This window comes from Sorex fumeus, unplaced genomic scaffold (genome assembly GCF_029834395.1).
Source record: "Sorex fumeus unplaced genomic scaffold, SorFum_2.1 ptg000086l, whole genome shotgun sequence".
Lineage (NCBI taxonomy): Eukaryota > Metazoa > Chordata > Mammalia > Eulipotyphla > Soricidae > Sorex > Sorex fumeus.
Window position 1 is genome coordinate 2575333 of NW_026606143.1, and position 17300 is coordinate 2592632.

Here is a 17300-nt window from a genome sequence, read left to right on the forward strand (position 1 = left end):
TATTTTTAAATGTTTGAAGTAGCACAGAGCATTGGGTTTATTCTTAATTGCTTTTTAAAGTTTTGAATTTGTTAAGATCGAATGAGCATGTGGACAAAACTTTATGGATAAGGATTAAGCATAATTATTTGCTGCTCAAATATCCATTTTGAAATGGGAAAAACAAACAATGGGAAATGGGCTTACCCTGTAAAACAGACAAGAAAGTCTGAAAAGTAACTCGATCCCTTTGTCTTGTTTTCACAACAGGTAACAAAGGAGAGATTTCACAAATCTCAACTTTGGGGATTTTGCAACAATGTTAGGATGTTGGTGAGCGAAGATAAACCAGGAATAGGTGGAGAGTTGTTTCCTGGGCAAAGGGGGAAGCCTCCGTATACTGCATTTCCTCGAGGAAATGGTTACTGTGCACCGTCCTGGGCAGCTTTTGATAAACAGGTGAGTCACTTGATAGTCGGAGAAATGTAATGGTAAAATGTTGTGTCTTCTAGATTAAGTAGTTTTGCTAGATTTGCATTAATATCCTCGTAAATATTAAGTCAATTTCATTGTTGAACACATATTCAAGATCAAAAGTATCCTAAACCAAGTTGGGTTATTTCCTGCACATATTTTTGACTAAACACGGTGGTTGTGGGAGGCCAAATGTTCATTTTTTTTTTTTTGGTCACACGAGGCTGTGCTGAGGGCTAACACCTGGGTCTGTGCTCAAGGATCACTCCTGGTGGACTCAGGGGGTGCTGGGATTCCAATTGTGTACCACTGGGTTGGCAGCATGAAAGGCAAGCACCCTACCCATTGCACTATCTCTCCAGTCCCAAATCTCTATCTTTCATGTTAAATACTTTCTACCTTGCCTTCATCGCCCCCTGAACAGGAAATTTTGACCTGCTACAGTGTGGTGGACTCACATTTTTCCTTAGTGAGTTGGCATTGACTAAGTTTGTTTGTTTTTTTCCCCGTGGAGGCCACACTAGGTTTGCTCAGAGCTCACTCCAGGCTCTACACTCAGGGATCGTTTCTGATGGTGCTTGGGGGACCATATGGGGTGCTGAGGATCAAACCCTGGTCAGCATTGTGCAAGGCAAGCACCTTACTCTCTGTACTGGTCAAAGTTTGTTTGATTTTGAATGTGGCATTAGGTTCCTTTATTCTTTTCTTCATACTTATTGTAGTTCCTCATATCTGACGACCAAAAGGGTGATATGGCAAGAGTAGAAGACATTAAGGAAGAGGTGCCATTATTGGACAGGCATCTGAATGTCTTTTATATGTGTGCATAAACATAACACATTGAGTATTAACAATTAAAAAAGGCAATGCATTTGGATATCTTCAAAAAGGAATAAGATTAAAGGAAAAGTATCAAAGGTTGCCACTTATTTCCCAGAAGTCAGCTATATGAATGTACTGACAATCACGTGTTCTGTTCTCCAAAACAAAATCTGCTGTTAGATTATTTAGGTTCTGTAATTAAAAAATAATGACTAGTGAGATATATTAAGAATTAAAATCTCAGTCTGCTCAGTCTGCCAGGTGTTTGTAACATCCTTAACATGGGCTATTTGGCAATACTTTGGTTCCAGTGAAAATGTTTTCAAATTTTGTAGAAGCGACACATCCCATCATCTGCATTAGTGTCTATCAATTAGAGCACCGATGTTTTTTTGAAACCCAGTTCTGACACTTAAGATCTAACAGACTGCAGGGAAGCTTCTTTCCCAGGAAACTCTCTACTTTGAACATGGGACAATATTTCTCTTTTTGATTATTTTCAGTACCTGACTGAGTGCTGGGTCCAGAGTTCAGAAACAATTTTTTGGATTGACTTACTTGAGTGGATCATGCATGGCTTCCTGTTAATATTAAACTTATAAGTGTTTTCACATCTTCATTCTGAAATATTTAATTTATAAGGGAAAATAAAAGATACTTTTTACAGTTCTCTGTCCAAAAGAGGGTATTGGCAAAATATTAAACAAATCCACTATTGAATTAATAATGCTGTAGGCCACAATATGTTAAACTCTTTTCTTGTGTTTAAAGTTTTATTTTATTACATGTTTTTCTCAATATTTAAAATGTGCCTTTCAAACCTATTTTGCAGCCCTTTAATTACTTATAAAATTATGTCGAATATTTCATGAAGTTGGAATAGTTTTAGCTTCAAACTACTTGAGAAAATGAAGAGCTTGCTCATTTCAGACCTGACTAAATGCAACATAACTCTTTCAGTTATTTTGTTGGTCAGCTTCAATTAAATATTCATTGAGCTTTAAATGAGACACTAAAACTATGAAATATTTACGTGCAGTGATGAAATTGTGAACTGCAGACTGGATCCTAGTTAATACCAAAGCAAATTATAAAACGCTTTCCATATTTGTGGTTCAGCAAAACAAGTAACACCTGTTAATCATTTTTCTTGAAAATGAGACATTTTCAACTCAATGCTGGCTTTTCCAATAGCTTTTAATCATAGCAACAAATCTAGCGTTGAAATACAGTTCTTTGGAAAGTATATACAAATGAATGTTTGTAGTAGGTACTTTTGGTGCCTGCCCAGGTTCATATTAGGAGTGGGACTCCCATCCCCCAGATGTGGCAACTGATTTGGCAAACAGCTCACTCTATAACTCTCTCTGGAGTTACATTTTTGGTTTATGGGGTTGATGTCACGCAGAAAAACTTGGGAGGGTACACTGGCCTCTTCCCTCCAAGAGGGGGCAGCCTTTGGCCGACTAATTTGTCAGAGGCAAAGGGCTGAACTTCCTCAAGGCTGGACAATTCTGTGCTGTGATTTAGGTTCATTACGCCTGGTGGGTGCATCAGGGCAAGGTAGAACTTGCTGTGAGAACGCTTCCTTGACTCATTCCCCTTCCCTTTACTGCTCCCCTTCTGCCCTTACCAAGTTTCTGCCAAGATAGTGCCCTTAATAATTCACATGTCCCTAACTCCCCGTTTCACACTGTTTCTTCAGAATCCAACCTAGGACAGCATTCCAATTTTTATCCACAAATCCTTTTTATTTTTATCCATACATCCTTTAAAGCAACCGTCAACGTGCTTTGCTTAGACAGACCATTATACTATAAGCTGCAAGAGATTATTTGCATTCTCTAAAAAGACCCAGTGATGCTGCATGGCCCTGTGGCAGATATTTCCAACTGTTTTTCCGTTATTCACTCCCCTTGATTTTTAAGGACAGGACCCTAGTTTTATACAGACCGGATATAGGTCCACTTAAAGGTGTTTGCCTTGGAGCCACATGCTCACTTCTGGCCAATTAGAAGGTTTATTAAGGGGCACCCAAAACGTTGCTGATCTCATTAAGAGAGTCAAGCTCAGCTGGTCTAATTTTCCTTCTCTTTGCTTTTTCCATCTTGAACAAGGACATGAACTCAGGATGTGTGGCAGCCATTTTGTGAGCACTGCAGAGCCGAAAGGAACCTAGGGCTGTGTTGACGTAATGGGACCAACCACCATTTCAGGTTCCATCTATAGCTCTCTGGACTTGGTGATTCATAAGAAACATCACCCACTATTTCAGAGGTTCTTATTTCAGGGAAGCCTTTGGAAATAAGTGGAGGTGTTTTGGGTTGTTATAGTAACTGAGATCAAAAAGGGCTGTACAGGGTGAGGTGAGTGAGATATTGACCTTTGGTATAAAACTAAAAGGCTGGAGCTATAGTATGCGTTTGTCTTGTGCATGCTGACGCTGGTTGGATCCCCAGCATCCCATATGGTCCCCCAAGCATTGCCAGGAGTAATTCCTGAGTGCAGAACCCCTGAACACTGCCAGGTGTGACCTAACAAGCAAAAAAAAAAGACATAAAGGGGTTAAATCAAGCTAAGTAATATTTTGATGGTACAGCCTTAACTATAAAATCAATGAAAAACATTCACATTGAACCAAAAAAAATTAAGTTTAAATACAGGCAAGATCAGCAACTGTGCCATGCAAAACCACATGGAGGAACATGAAAAAATCAGTAACAGGAAAAAATCAGTAACACTGATACCATCTTTATGTCACATTTTGTCATTTTAATATTTTGTCTGGGGCTGCAGAGATAGTATGGTGCTTAGGGTGCTTACCTTGCATGCGGCTAACCTGGGTTCAATTCCTGGCATCCTATATAGTACCCTGAGCAATGCCAGGAGTAAATCTAGAGTACAGAGCTAGGAGTAACCCCTGAGCCTTTCTGAGTGTGACCCCAAGATTAAACGCCACCACCACAAAAACTACCTAACCCTGGGGCAAGGCATGACCTGGAGATATTGCTGCAGCTAGGTAGCTGGGAACCACCCATGTATTTATTTTATATTCTGAAGTGTGGCCAGGGCAGCCCCACACTGGGAAAATCTTTTATGTAAAATGCCAATAATATTTCATTGAGAAACACAGTCTTATGTTTAAGCTCCTCCTGCCCCCACTCATATTGGTGGAGTTCATGCAAATAGCCAAATAAGAAATTTGCTGCTATGGTATTCATCCCTCAAAAACATTATTTCAGTAAATCCATTTAAGTTCAAGTAGACGCATAATTCACTCACACCACTTGGTTCTAGTTATCACCCAGAATCTTCACAGGAGTATTTTTACTCTTTAAATGAAGAATCATAGGCGGCATGGAGGCCAGGTTTGGAATCTGAATGTTGGAAGCACTGATTCTGGATTTGGTTCTGTCATCAGTTAATAGTCATCTTGTCTCTCTGTGTCTCAGTTTCTATGATTTTAATGCAGGTCCTGGCTAGCTTATCTCTAATATTCTCTGATCTATAAACAGCATACTCGAAGAACAAATTCATGTGTTCTATGAACAGATTCAACTAGTTCACCCTGGACCTGAGCCCAGACCCTGGATCTCCTGACCTGCAGTTCTTTCTAATTGCTCTAGGCACTTACTGCTTCAATATTAATTGTTCTGTGGCAGTTAGTAGTTTATCATATGCTACTATTACTACTGTACGTGATTTCTTATTAGCTACCTTTATATAAAGTCAGAGTAGTTAGAAATCTCAGTTGATTGAATGTTTTTATATGACATTTATCTGGATGTTAAGACTACAATTATACACTCATTTCATTTCTGAATGGCTTCTGGTTAGTCTAATTTGTTTGCTGTATCCCGTTGATTTTATAATAGTAAATGGCAGCAGAGAGGTTGATATTATGGGATGTGTATGCACTTAAAATATTTTACCATTTCATATAATAATTATAATAAAAGCTACTGATCACAGAATTTTTATTCCTTAATGTTGGGTTTGTGGTGAGCTGATTACTTATATCATACTGTGTGAACTTCTATGCTTTGAATAATATAAAACTAAACTTTTAAAGTATAATTTTCATCTTTTGGATCACTTTGAATTTTTTTTAAATTTTTTATTAGTGAGACACCATGAGGTACAGTTGTAGACTTACAAATTTTTGTGCTTGGGTTTCAATTATACAATGATCAAATACCCATCCATCCACCAGTGCCCATTTTCCACCACGGATCCCAGTATCCCTTCCACCCCCCACCTCCCCCATCCCACCCTGCCTCTGTGGCAGGGCATTCCCTTTTGTTCTCTCTCTCTTATTGGGTGTTGTGATTTGCAAAAGAGGCAATGGGTGACAATCATGTTTGGTCTATGAAAGTAGACTATAGAACACTTTGAATTCTTTCTTTATTTATTTATTTATTGAATCACTGTGGGAAAGGTTACAAAGCTTTCAGGTTTAGGTCTCAGTCATGCAAATATCAAACACATTTCCCTTTACCAATACTTATTTTTTACCATGAAGAACCCCAATAAAACCCCACCCCCACCCCTCCCAGTCCCTGTGAGGCAGATGAATTCTAGTTAACACTCTATCTGCTTTGATTAGATTCATTGTTTCAATAAAAGATTCACCACTATTATTTAGAGTTTACCCCCACCCAAATCAGACATGCTGAAAAAGCATTGTGAAGTGATTTGCTTTCTACACCTGGGTTCGAGAATTAAATGTTGGTTTTGGATTTCTGCTATTTTACTTATTGACCCTGGAAGTATTTCTACTGAAAGTCAGATAGTTAAGAAATTGATTTCTGTGCTCTGGAGTCGTGGCCGTGCTGGAGAGCCGCTCGTGGGGGGCAACTGGTGGCCTCGGTAGGGCGTGAAGGGCGGACCGAAATGCCCCCCTTCCCATGAGGTTTCAGTCGCCCCCACACCCCCGGCTCATACCTGCTGTCCACAAGGCTCCCATGCGGCCGGCATCTTTCTTTCCAGAGAGGAGAGGGCGAATGGGGCAACACCCTTTCCCCTCCGGACAGACATGATGGCTTGGATTAACGCATAGTCCGTTCACTTTTCTGCTCCAAGCTGCTGGGTTCTGCATTAAGTCCTTGTGCTTCTGGGGCCGTGGCTGTGCTGGAGAGCCGCTCGTGGGGGGCAACTGGTGACCTCGGTAGGGCATGAAGGACGGACCGGAATGCCCCCCTTCCCATGAGGTTTTAGTCGCCCCCACACCCCTGGCTCATACCTGCTGTCCACAAGGCTCCCATGTTGCCGCCATCTTTCTTTCCAGAGGGAGGAGGGCGGAAGGGAGAAGCACCCTTTCCCCTCCGGACAGACATGATGGCCTGGATTAATGCATAGTCCTTTCATTTTTCTGCTCCAAGATGCTGGGTTCTGCATTAAGTCTTTGTGCTTCTGGGGCTGTGGCCGTGCTGGAGAGCCGCTCGTGGGGCGCAACTGGTGACCTCGGTAGGGCGTGAAGGATGGACCGGAACGCCCCCCTTCCCATGAGGTTTTAGTCGCCCCCACACCCCCGGCTCATACCTGCTGTCCACAAGGCTCCCATGCGGCCGCCATCCTTCTTTCCAGAGAAGAGAGGGCGAATGGGGCAACACCTTTTCCCCTCCGGACAGACATGATGGCCTGGATTAACGCATAGTCCGTTCACTTTTCTGCTCCAAGCTGCCGGGTTCTGCATTAAGTCCTTGTGCTTCTGGGGCTGTGGCTGTGCTGGAGAGCCGCTCGCGGGGGGCAGCTGGTGACCTCGGTAGGGCGTGAAGGACGGACCGGAACGCCCCCCTTCCCATGAGGTTTTCGTCGCCCCCACACCCCCGGCTCGTACCTGCTGTCCACAAGGCTCCCATGAGGCCGCCATCCTTCTTTCCAGAGAAGAGAGAGCAAATGGGGCAACACCCTTTCCCCTCCGGGCAGACATGATAGCCTGGATTAACGCATAGTCCGTTCACTTTTCTGCTCCAAGCTGCTGGGTTCTGCATTAAGTCCTTGTGTTTCTGGGGCTGTGGCCGTGCTCCAAACTTAATTCTGAATTTCAGGGAGAAACGTTGGGTGGTTTACTTCCCATTGATCACTTTGTATATAGAGAGATGTCGCGTGGCCACGTAAGCGGCCGCGCGGTTTTGAGGAAAAGTCCTAGTTCTTGCATACTCGAGCTGTGCTTGTAGAGGCTTCTGGTCACTGGGGTTCCATGTGGGGGAGGTGGGATGCGGTACCTACCCCATCTGGGACTTCCCGATGATCTCGGCTCTTTTTGGAACCTGTTTTTTTTTTTCCTCCGGGAGCTGTGGATCCCACCCTCCATGTGGCCCTTCTCTTTGGATGTATCCACTTTGAATTCTTAATTGCACAAGTTGGTTTATTATTGCTGTGGTGAAGGAAATCATATACCTGACAGCTGTGGGATATTGAGCTAAGCAAGTGTAATAGAAGACTGCCTATAGCATTTGTGCTTGTGTTAGGTATCTATGAGGAAGCAGGGGTACTTCTATGATCATTTTTTGGTCACATTTATTTTTCCCTTTCTCCTTTGACTATTGCCCTTATTGAGATGGTTGTGATATATATTTCATTGTGGTCATTGGAGGTCAAACAATTTAATTGTGCTGTTTGCACACATGCTTGCTGAGAGTTTCACTCCTTTCGTTGTGGTGCTTGTGCCCATTCAGGTTGAAGTGCTCATTGGGAATGATTGTATTCCTGATTACATTCTTAGTTGTTATGTTTACCAGATGCTCACACTTATTCAGTTGTGGCTTTCTGGCTATTGGATACTCTGCTGTGACATTGGGGGTACCAGGGAGCAAAACTGCCAGGACAATGTCAAAAGCACATAAGCACATATGTGTAGCACCAGGGGTCAAACTCTTGGCTATAGGCAAGCAAGGAAGGTGCTTTTAGACACTGAACTATCCCTGGTAGCCCTAAGATTGGATGTCATAGTGAGGCTGCAGCTGTAATTGGGAAAGAAGCAACAGTCACTACTATGAGACAGAGATTTTGTGGTTTGGACAATGCTCATGTTCTGTCTCTGCTCAGATGTGGCTGTAGAGAGATCTTGTTTGATGTAAATCTATCATAGTAACAGAGTGGCCTTTGTATTCTCTGAGAGTGTTTATGTTCAAAAGGAGAACACTAAGAAACTGTGGCTATTACTTTGTAGTAACCTCAAGGCCAGCTGGCAGTGCCAGGCTGACTCCTGAATGTCAGGGACTGCTTTTGTCTTTCTCACCCAGTACAAGTCAAATTTTTGTAAAATTTTTTGCAGGAATATCAAGGAGAAAAAAAAGTTCATTAGAATTTCATATGATTAGCAAAAAACAATACATGAATACAAATTCATGAAGTTTGCCTCAAGTCAATTAGAAATGATATAAAATATAATCAGCATATAAAAGTAAAACACAATGAAATGTTTTTAAGTAAAAGGGAAATGTGTCAGATATTATACCTTTAACCATGCTTAAAAATTCAAATAAAATATTTTTCCATAGGTTCATAGAATTTTCAAATTCCCAGAATCCTACAGGAGCCATTTTCGTAAAAGATACCGATGTGTATTATTATAATACAGTCTAATGGCAATGCATTGCGTTTCAAGTTTTATATCACAGTGTCATAAAACTTTAGTTCTTTAGTTTCAGAGAAGGAATTCAGGCTTGCCTAAAGTCAAAAATGTCATGTCATAAATTCCCAGCTATGAGTGCTGGGAGATAGTCAAAGGGTGAGTGTGCATTCTTTGCATGCCAGAGCCCCTGATTTTGATCCCAAGTATTGCATGGACCCAAGCATCACTGGGAGAAACCCCTGAGCACAGAGCTGAGAGTAACCTCTGAGCACCAGTGGGTGTGCCCCCTCCCAAATCCAAATTTCTAAAACCTATGCATTTCTATATAAGACTAGTGTACATATGTATATGTTGGGATTTTTTGTCCTCTTGCTGCCTTGTCAACAAGTTTGTCCTCTTTGTAGACTAAGCGTTTTATTTGGTGTCCTAGACCATATCCAGCAGTGCTCAGGGATTACTCTTGACTCTGTGCTCAGGGATTACTCCTGGTTCTGTGCTCAGGGATCACTCAGGTAGGGGATCATATGTGGTGCGGGAGAATCAAACATATGTTGGCTTTAAGCAAGGCACATACTTTAACTCCACTCCTTATCTCTCTGGTCCCAGAGTTTTGTTTTTAAGAAATTTTAAGTTTCTAAATTAGTCACTAATATCTTTGTGATTTGTTGACATATCTTAGGTTGATTTATGTACTAAAATTTTAATCTATAAAATGGAATTTTATAAAAAAAATTTGCTGATTTATCATTGGTTTGTGGTCCTCCAGAATTTCAGGCATATCTGCACACCCCTGTATGTATATAGGAGTCACCGCACTCACTACCCAAGTTCCAGCAGCATCTCACATTCTACATCCTACATCAAAAGATGTTATAACCCATTCCCTCTACCCCCACCCCTGTCCCTGTTGGTAATTATCATGTTTTTCATACAGAGTATTGTTCATGCACTGGACTTCTCTGAAACATTTCAAAAGTTTAATTTTTGTGCTTAATTCTGTACTTGCAGGATTCTACATTAGAGCATAGACTCCCATTTGTAACAACTGTGGCAAGATAGAAATGCTGATGATATCAGCTACATATTTAGCACCTATAATGTTTAAACATTAAAAAATCATTTTAGATATACAAGGAATCACAAGTGGTAAAATAGCTTTTGTATACATGTCCACATGTCCCTTATTTTCCCCCAATGACTACATGTTATATAACTAGTTATATTATCAAACCAATAAGTAGGTATTTGTACAATTAGTGAACCAAATTAGTGACCTAATTTGAATTTGACTGGTGATTTTACAGGTACTCATATTCCCCTCCAAGTGTATAGGTCTATGAAACTTTATCCCATGTTTAGAGTTGTGTAACCACCACTACCATCAGGTACAGGATAACTCTTCCCCTAAAATGTTGCTATTTGAGTTTTATTTTGGCCCACTTTGAAGCAAAATTACTTTAATTTTTTAAATTTAAAGATGAATTTATATAATAAAAAGTGTTCATTTAAAGCATACAGTTCCATGAATCGAATGGCGCATGCATCTATTATAATTGCCATCAATTGACCGCATAGAATAGGGCTTCTTGAATTTTTCAACTTAAAAACCTTTTTCACCTGAATGGTTATAATTTTTTTGCAGGGGATGAGGGATATAATTGGCAGTACTCAGATATTACTCCCAGCCTTGTGCTCAGGACCACTTTGATGGTGGCCTGGGAACCATAAGTAGTGTCAGGGATTGAATCGGGGATTGACCATATGCAAGGCAAACCCTTTATCTGCTGACCCTTCCCTCACCCAAGAAAATTGTACATACCCCAGGTATATAAAATATGCGTGGATATATATAATTTACTGAAAATTAATAATAAATTTATTTTAAGGCAAACTTTTTGCAACTCCCACATTAATTTATGTAATCCCACATGCAATTTCAACCCACACTTTAAGAAGTTAGTGTATAGAACACTTATGTTGTCTCTTTCCATCCAGCCCTCTTTCACTATCCTGAATCTGTCACTGTTGATTAATTTTCCTTATTCTTGTACTTCATGGAAGTGTGTCCTCTCTGGACTTTGGCTCACTGCCTTGGACTTTAAGATTTGAGGCACAGTTTTAGTAATATGTATGTAGATAAACAATGTGCAGTAAATTTGTGTAATAGGCCACCATGGAGGATATCTGGGTATTTGTATAATTTTTTTCTTAATCCTCTGAATTGATATCTCTTTATTTTAAAGCATGATGGTTTAATTTTTTTAAAATAAATTTTTTTCTTAACCCTCTTTAGGAATTTGGCAAATGTTATATTTGAATTGTCCATATATCTTTACTTATTTTAATCATGTCCCACTCTTTCAATAGCTGTTTGAACTATGAAATTTATTGTGTTGTTTGTGTGGTTATTGTTTTTTCAATAAAGAGAATTCTCCAGGGACACATGTCATAGTCACAAACCTTTTACAAAAGTATAGATAATTGATGCAGAATGGTTGTTCATTCTGGAATATCATAAATGGGGCTGTGGGAGGGAGGCATGAATGCCACATTATTCAAAGGGAGGCATAAATGCTTGTCTACATTCCTTTTTTGTTTTGTCCTAGTTCTTTTCCTTTCATCCATCTGCCTTCTTTTTCCTTCCATTCTTTTGACTGTTTCATTCTATTTTTCGCATTACTGGACTATTACTGTCTCTTTCCTCCTCTTTATTTTCACCCATTTTTATTTATAATGCCTTATTTGGCTTACTTTTCTCTCTTCTTGTTTTGTCTTCCTATTTCAAGCTTTTGATTACTGGCTTCTCTTTTTAGGAGAATGATCATCCCAATCATCATTATGGTTATTACTAGCATCCTTACCCCTTCCCTTTATCTGAAAAGAAGGACCCAGAGCACATACATCAATTCCAAAAGATTGCTATTTGAAATGAATTCTGTACAGTGGTCAGGGTGTTCTTTTGTGCACATAGTCCTGTTACAATGCCCTCTAATGTGTAGTGAAGAGTCAGGCTTTTCAGTCAGACATATGGGTTCAGAACCTATATTTATCATTTAGTATCTATTTCATCTTGGCTATTTTTTAACTTTTTGATCCCAGTTTCCTCAGATTTCAAGTGAGAATAATAAACCCACCTTAAACTTGCTGTGACCATCTCTATTTTGGTCATCTGTTGCTGTTAGCAATCTCTCTGTCATGTATTTTAGCATATATGGTACTAGCTATTATGGGTAGGTGGACACAAAGAAGAAACTCCCCTTTGCCTAACAGTTGGTTTAATTCTTTATGTGGTATGGAGAAGATATGTTCCCAGGGGAAGTGAAGTTTAGGCTTGAACTATCCCAGTCTTCACCTGTGCTGTGGATTCTTGCATTTTTCTTTGTCATGAATTCTGGCATATTCCAGAAGAGAAAGTTAGGCTGTTAATGAGGACAGTGAACTCTAAAAAATAGTCATTTAGTCATTAAAATCTAAAAAATCCATAAATACATTGCTTCTCCCAATTGTTGCATCACTCTACCATGTGTTCTGCGGGTATGAGTAATTTTTTAAGTCTTGTATCATATAAATATTGAATATTGTTACAAAAATCATATCTTCTACTTGAACAGATTCACTTGATATTTTAGGAGGAAAGGTGATAAATAACTACATCTGTTATTAGTGATATTTTCTATTTATTATTCTGTACTAATAGTTTTGTACAGTAGTCATTAATAAAACCAGTTGTTTGCATTTCAGTTAGTCTGAACTTTATACTTAAAGAGTTTCCACCGTCATCTTGGTTCTAGGGAAATTCATCTAGGTTGTGAAGTTTTACTTCACAAAATTTTACTTCATTTGCAATTTATCCTGTTTGCCCCCTTTCTAGGTTACTTAAAATATCATTTTAGTGTATTTTATTAACTCTGCTTCTATTTGTCACTTAACTTAAAATATCATTTTAGTGTATTTTATTAACTCTGCTTCTATTTGTCACTTTGTTTTCATCTAGTATTTTGGGGCATTTGTTTTACATTTATGCTTGAGTTTCAAAAATAAAATTAACTTCAATTTTGGCATCACAGTCAGATTTGTTAATTGAAGCCCTGGTTCTCAATGGTTTGAAATAGCGATAACAGTAATGTATATTCGTTTTCTCCTTTCCTTCCAGATCCTTCCTGCAGAACCAGAATTTGTCTTTAGTCACTCTTACCTCTTTCTGCATCCTCTTAGTGAATTTTTCAGATTTTCTCACTTTGTGGGAGATTAGAATGGGAGGAGGGCAGAAGAGGGAGTGGACTGAGGGAGAGAGACAGAGTTGATTGACAAAGTCGTGTGGGGCTTGTGGGTCTCAGAAAAGAGATAAAGAGATGTAGGTGGGGACCATAAAAACGTTTACTCCTAGAGTTTCTTTATAGGTCTGAGAGGAGACAGATCTTTCAATCTAGTTCAGTCCAGTTCTGCCAGCGGGTCACTCCTGAGCACAGAGCCAGTAGCCCCATCACCACTGCAAGGATACAATAAACACACACCCCGTTCAAAAATAAAATATTTACAATTACTTGACCTCCTTTACATGGTGCAGGGACCACCTTTATTTTTATTTAGGGGTTTTGTGGCAGATCAGGAGATAATAGTTAATTTGTGGTCTCTCAATCTAAGCACTTGCCTTCTAATCCCAGTTGGTCTATCCGTTTACCTTAAGACTTTGTGTAAATTAATTTCCTAACCCCCATCTTTGTAAAACATAGATCAAGTTATTGGGCTGGAGCCATAGCACAGCAAGTAGGGCGCTTGCCTTGCATGCAGCCGACCCAGGTTCAATTCCTCCGCCCCTCTTGGAGAGCCCGACAAGCTACCGAGAGTATCTTGCCTGCATGGCAAAGCCTAGCAAGCTACCCATGACGTATTCAATATGCCCAAAACAATAACAACAAGTCTCACAGTTTGTTGTAAGATGTTACTGGTGCCCACTCGAGCAAATCGATGAACAATGGGAGGACAGTGCAGTGCAGTGCAGATCAAAATATTACCTACTTTTTAAATGTGCTGTAAAGTGTAAATGACACATCATATTGTTAGATACATTATAACTAATCAGTGTTTGCTATTTTCAGTTTTCTTTCTATTCTTAGTCTAGCACAATGCCTGATACAAAACAGACACTCAGCAATGATACTAAATAGATTTTTTTAATTGGGGAATAGTATTTAAGGGTCATACACAGTGATGCTAAGAGGTTACTCCTGGTTCTGTGCTCAGGGGTCACTCGGTGGCAGTGCTTGGAGGACCATCTGCAGTGCTGGGAATTGAACTGGAGTTGGTCGCATGCAAAGCAGGGGTTTTAACCCCTTTACTGTTTTCTAGCCCCCTTAAAATATATTTTTTGCTTTTTCTAAATGATTTTCAGTTTTATAATTGACACTTGAACAATGGAGGTTGAGAGGTGGGTGATAGGTGTGCCAATTCCTCATGCTGTTGAAAATACTTGTATGTATAACTTTAGATTCCACCTAAAGTTAATTACTAGTTTCCTGCTGTTGATCAGAAGCCTTACTGATATGACAATTTTGCATGAATATGTGTATTATATACGATATTATTTGTTTTTGGCTTTTTTGGGGTCACACCCAGCGATGCTCAGGGATTATTCCTGGCTCTGCACTCAGGAATTATTCCTGGTGGTGCTTGGGGGACCATATGGGATGCCAGGGATCGAATCCAGGTCGGCCACATGCAAAGCAAATGCCCTACCCACTGTGCTATCGCTCCAGCCCGTTTTTGGCTTTTTGAGTCACATCCGGTGATGCTTAGGGCTTACTCCTGCCTCTGCACTTAGAAATTACTCCTGGTGGTGCTCAGGGGACCATATGGGATGTCAGGAATTGAACCCTAGTTGGTTGCATGCAAGGAAAATGCCCTACCTGCTGTACTATCTCTCTGGCCCCTATATACTGTACACTTATTGTAAAGTTGGCCTGAAAATGTTAAGAACAATTATATGGAAAATATATTTTCAGTACTATATTTATTGATATCTTAAGTTTATATCATGTTTGCAAGAAAATCTGTATATAATTGGACCCACAAAGTTCAAATCCATATCATTCAACAATATTTCCAATGCATTGTATATTTGGAGGTATTTGTTTTACAGTTATATGCACATGACTGTATATGTTATCACTTGATTGTATGATTCCCTATATCTGGGAGACTCTTCCTTATTGAATATTGTATCTACCACATACAGCTTTTTTTTTTCACATACAGCTTTGAACCTAGCACATGTTCTGTAACTTGACCCAATCTGTACTTTGCTTTTCGATAAGAGTCTTTCCATATCAAAGATCTGTTTTTTCATCTTGGCTGTTGAAGCACTTGTGGGAAGTAAAAACATACTTTGAAACCTGTAGGGTAATCCAGTGTATTGGGTAGCCTAATGTATTGAGTAATTACTAGAATTTTAGAATATATTCTTTTGATTAGGGGGCAAAATGTATCTTAGCTAAGTATATTTATGTCTTGAAGTAGAATCCAGGCTTTTAAAAAATATATCAAAATGATGGCATTAAGATCTTTGCCCTGATTCTCATATTATTGCCTCAGAATAATATAATATATAATGATATATTGTCATAACTGGTTAATTTTATCATGTTTGGTTAATTTTACTGTTTTTATCTTATAGGTGTTATTTTTTGTACCTTGTACTGTTTTTATCTTATAGGTGTTATTTTTTGTACCTTGTACCTTGTACATTGAATTTTTGAATATTGTCTTCTCTGTTTAGTTCATGAAACTCCATGATTAGCAATTCTGATTTAAAGCAATGGGTCTGAACCTCTTTTCTTAGTGTATGAGGTGATCTTTTCATTATCCTGCTAAATAGATTTTATTTAAATAGATTTTAATGCAGATGTAAAAAGACTATTTCAGATGTGGTTTTGACAGTAATTTTGAACTTGCAACTTGGTGTCCTCCACTGATTTATATATTATTCAGTATTTTCATACATTAATTTTCTCTCTCATACTTTTTAGAATCCTTTAAATAGTGTTGTACTATCCTGTGGTGAGGAAATGCTGATCTTCCAGTTTTCGATGAAAGTTTAACCAGCAAAGAGCTCAAGCGGTTTTTTAGTTAGTCATAAGATTAGTGATAAAACTACATTCTATCATTTTAGTCACATATTCCACTTCCCCCTTTCTGCATAATAAAGTTAGGTTTTAAGCAGCATGCAAATAAAAATATCTCTGATGAATGTTTATGCTGTCCATAGAGTTGCATTTCATTTTCTTTTTTTTTCTTATTTTTTCTTTTTTCTTTATTTATTTATTGAATTGCCGTGGGAAAGGTTACAAAGCTTACAAGTTTAGGTCTCAGTCATGCAAATATCAAACACATTTCCCTTTACCAATACTTATTTTTTACCATGAAGAACCCCAATAAAACCCCACCCCCCACCCCTCCCAGTCCCTGTGGGGCAGATGAATTCTAGTTAACACTCTATCTGCTTTGATTAGATTCATTGTTTCAATAAAAGATTCACCACTATTATTTAGAGTTTACCCCCCCCCCCCAAATCAGACATGCTGAAAAAGCATTGTGAAGTGATTTGCTTTCTACAGCTGGGTTCAAGAATTAAATGTTGGTTTTGGATTTCTGCTATTTTACTTATTGACCCTAGAAGTATTTCTACTGAAAGTCAGATAGTTAAGAAATTGGTTTCTGTGCTCTGGAGTCGTGGCCGTGCTGGAGAGCCGCTAGTGGGGGGCAACTGGTGGCCTCGGTAGGGCGTGAAGGACGGACCGGAACGCCCCACTTCCCATGAAGTTTTAGTCGCCCCCACACCCCTGGCTCATACCTGCTGTCCACAAGGCCCCCATGCGGCCGCCATCCTTCTTTCCAGAGAAGAGAGGGCGAATGGGGCAACACCTTTTCCCCTCCGGCAGACTTGATGGCCTGGATTAACGCATAGCCCGTTCACTTTTCTGCTCCAAGCTGCTGGGTTCTGCATTAAGTCCTTGTGTTTCTGGGGCTGTGGCCATGCTCCAAAATTAACTATGATTTTCAGAGAGAAAAGTTGGGTGGTTTACTTCCCATGGATCACTTTGTATATAGAGAGATGTCGTGCGGCCGCGTAAGTGGCTGCGCGGTTTTGAGGAAAAGTCCCAGTTCCCGCATACTCGAGCTGTGCTTGTAGAGGCTTCTGGTCACCGGGGTTCCATCTGGGGGAGGAGGGATGCGGTACCTACCCCATCTGGGACTTCCTGATGATCTCGGCTCTTTTTGGAACCTGTTTTTTTTTTCCCCCTTCGGGATCTGTGGATCCCACCCTCCATGTAGTACTTCTGTTCTGCTGAATGCTGTAAAGATGGCGCTGGGGGGCGGGTTGTGGGCGTGATTTCCGGAATCTGAGGTTACCTGGGAGTTGTAGTCCCGGCAGATTTGAGGAAAAGTC

At 39.8% G+C, this 17300-nt stretch overlaps 1 protein-coding gene across 2 annotated transcripts in view; it reads left to right on the forward strand.

The window, feature by feature from the left end:
- EFHC2 (EF-hand domain containing 2) overlaps positions 1-17300 on the forward strand; it is a 316613-nt gene that overhangs the window by 68351 nt on the left and 230962 nt on the right. For both annotated transcript variants that reach the window (XM_056131212.1, XM_056131211.1), the window contains exon 2: positions 250-438. In XM_056131212.1, coding sequence (XP_055987187.1) covers positions 250-438 — 189 coding nt within the window. The remainder of the gene's footprint in view (positions 1-249; positions 439-17300) is intronic.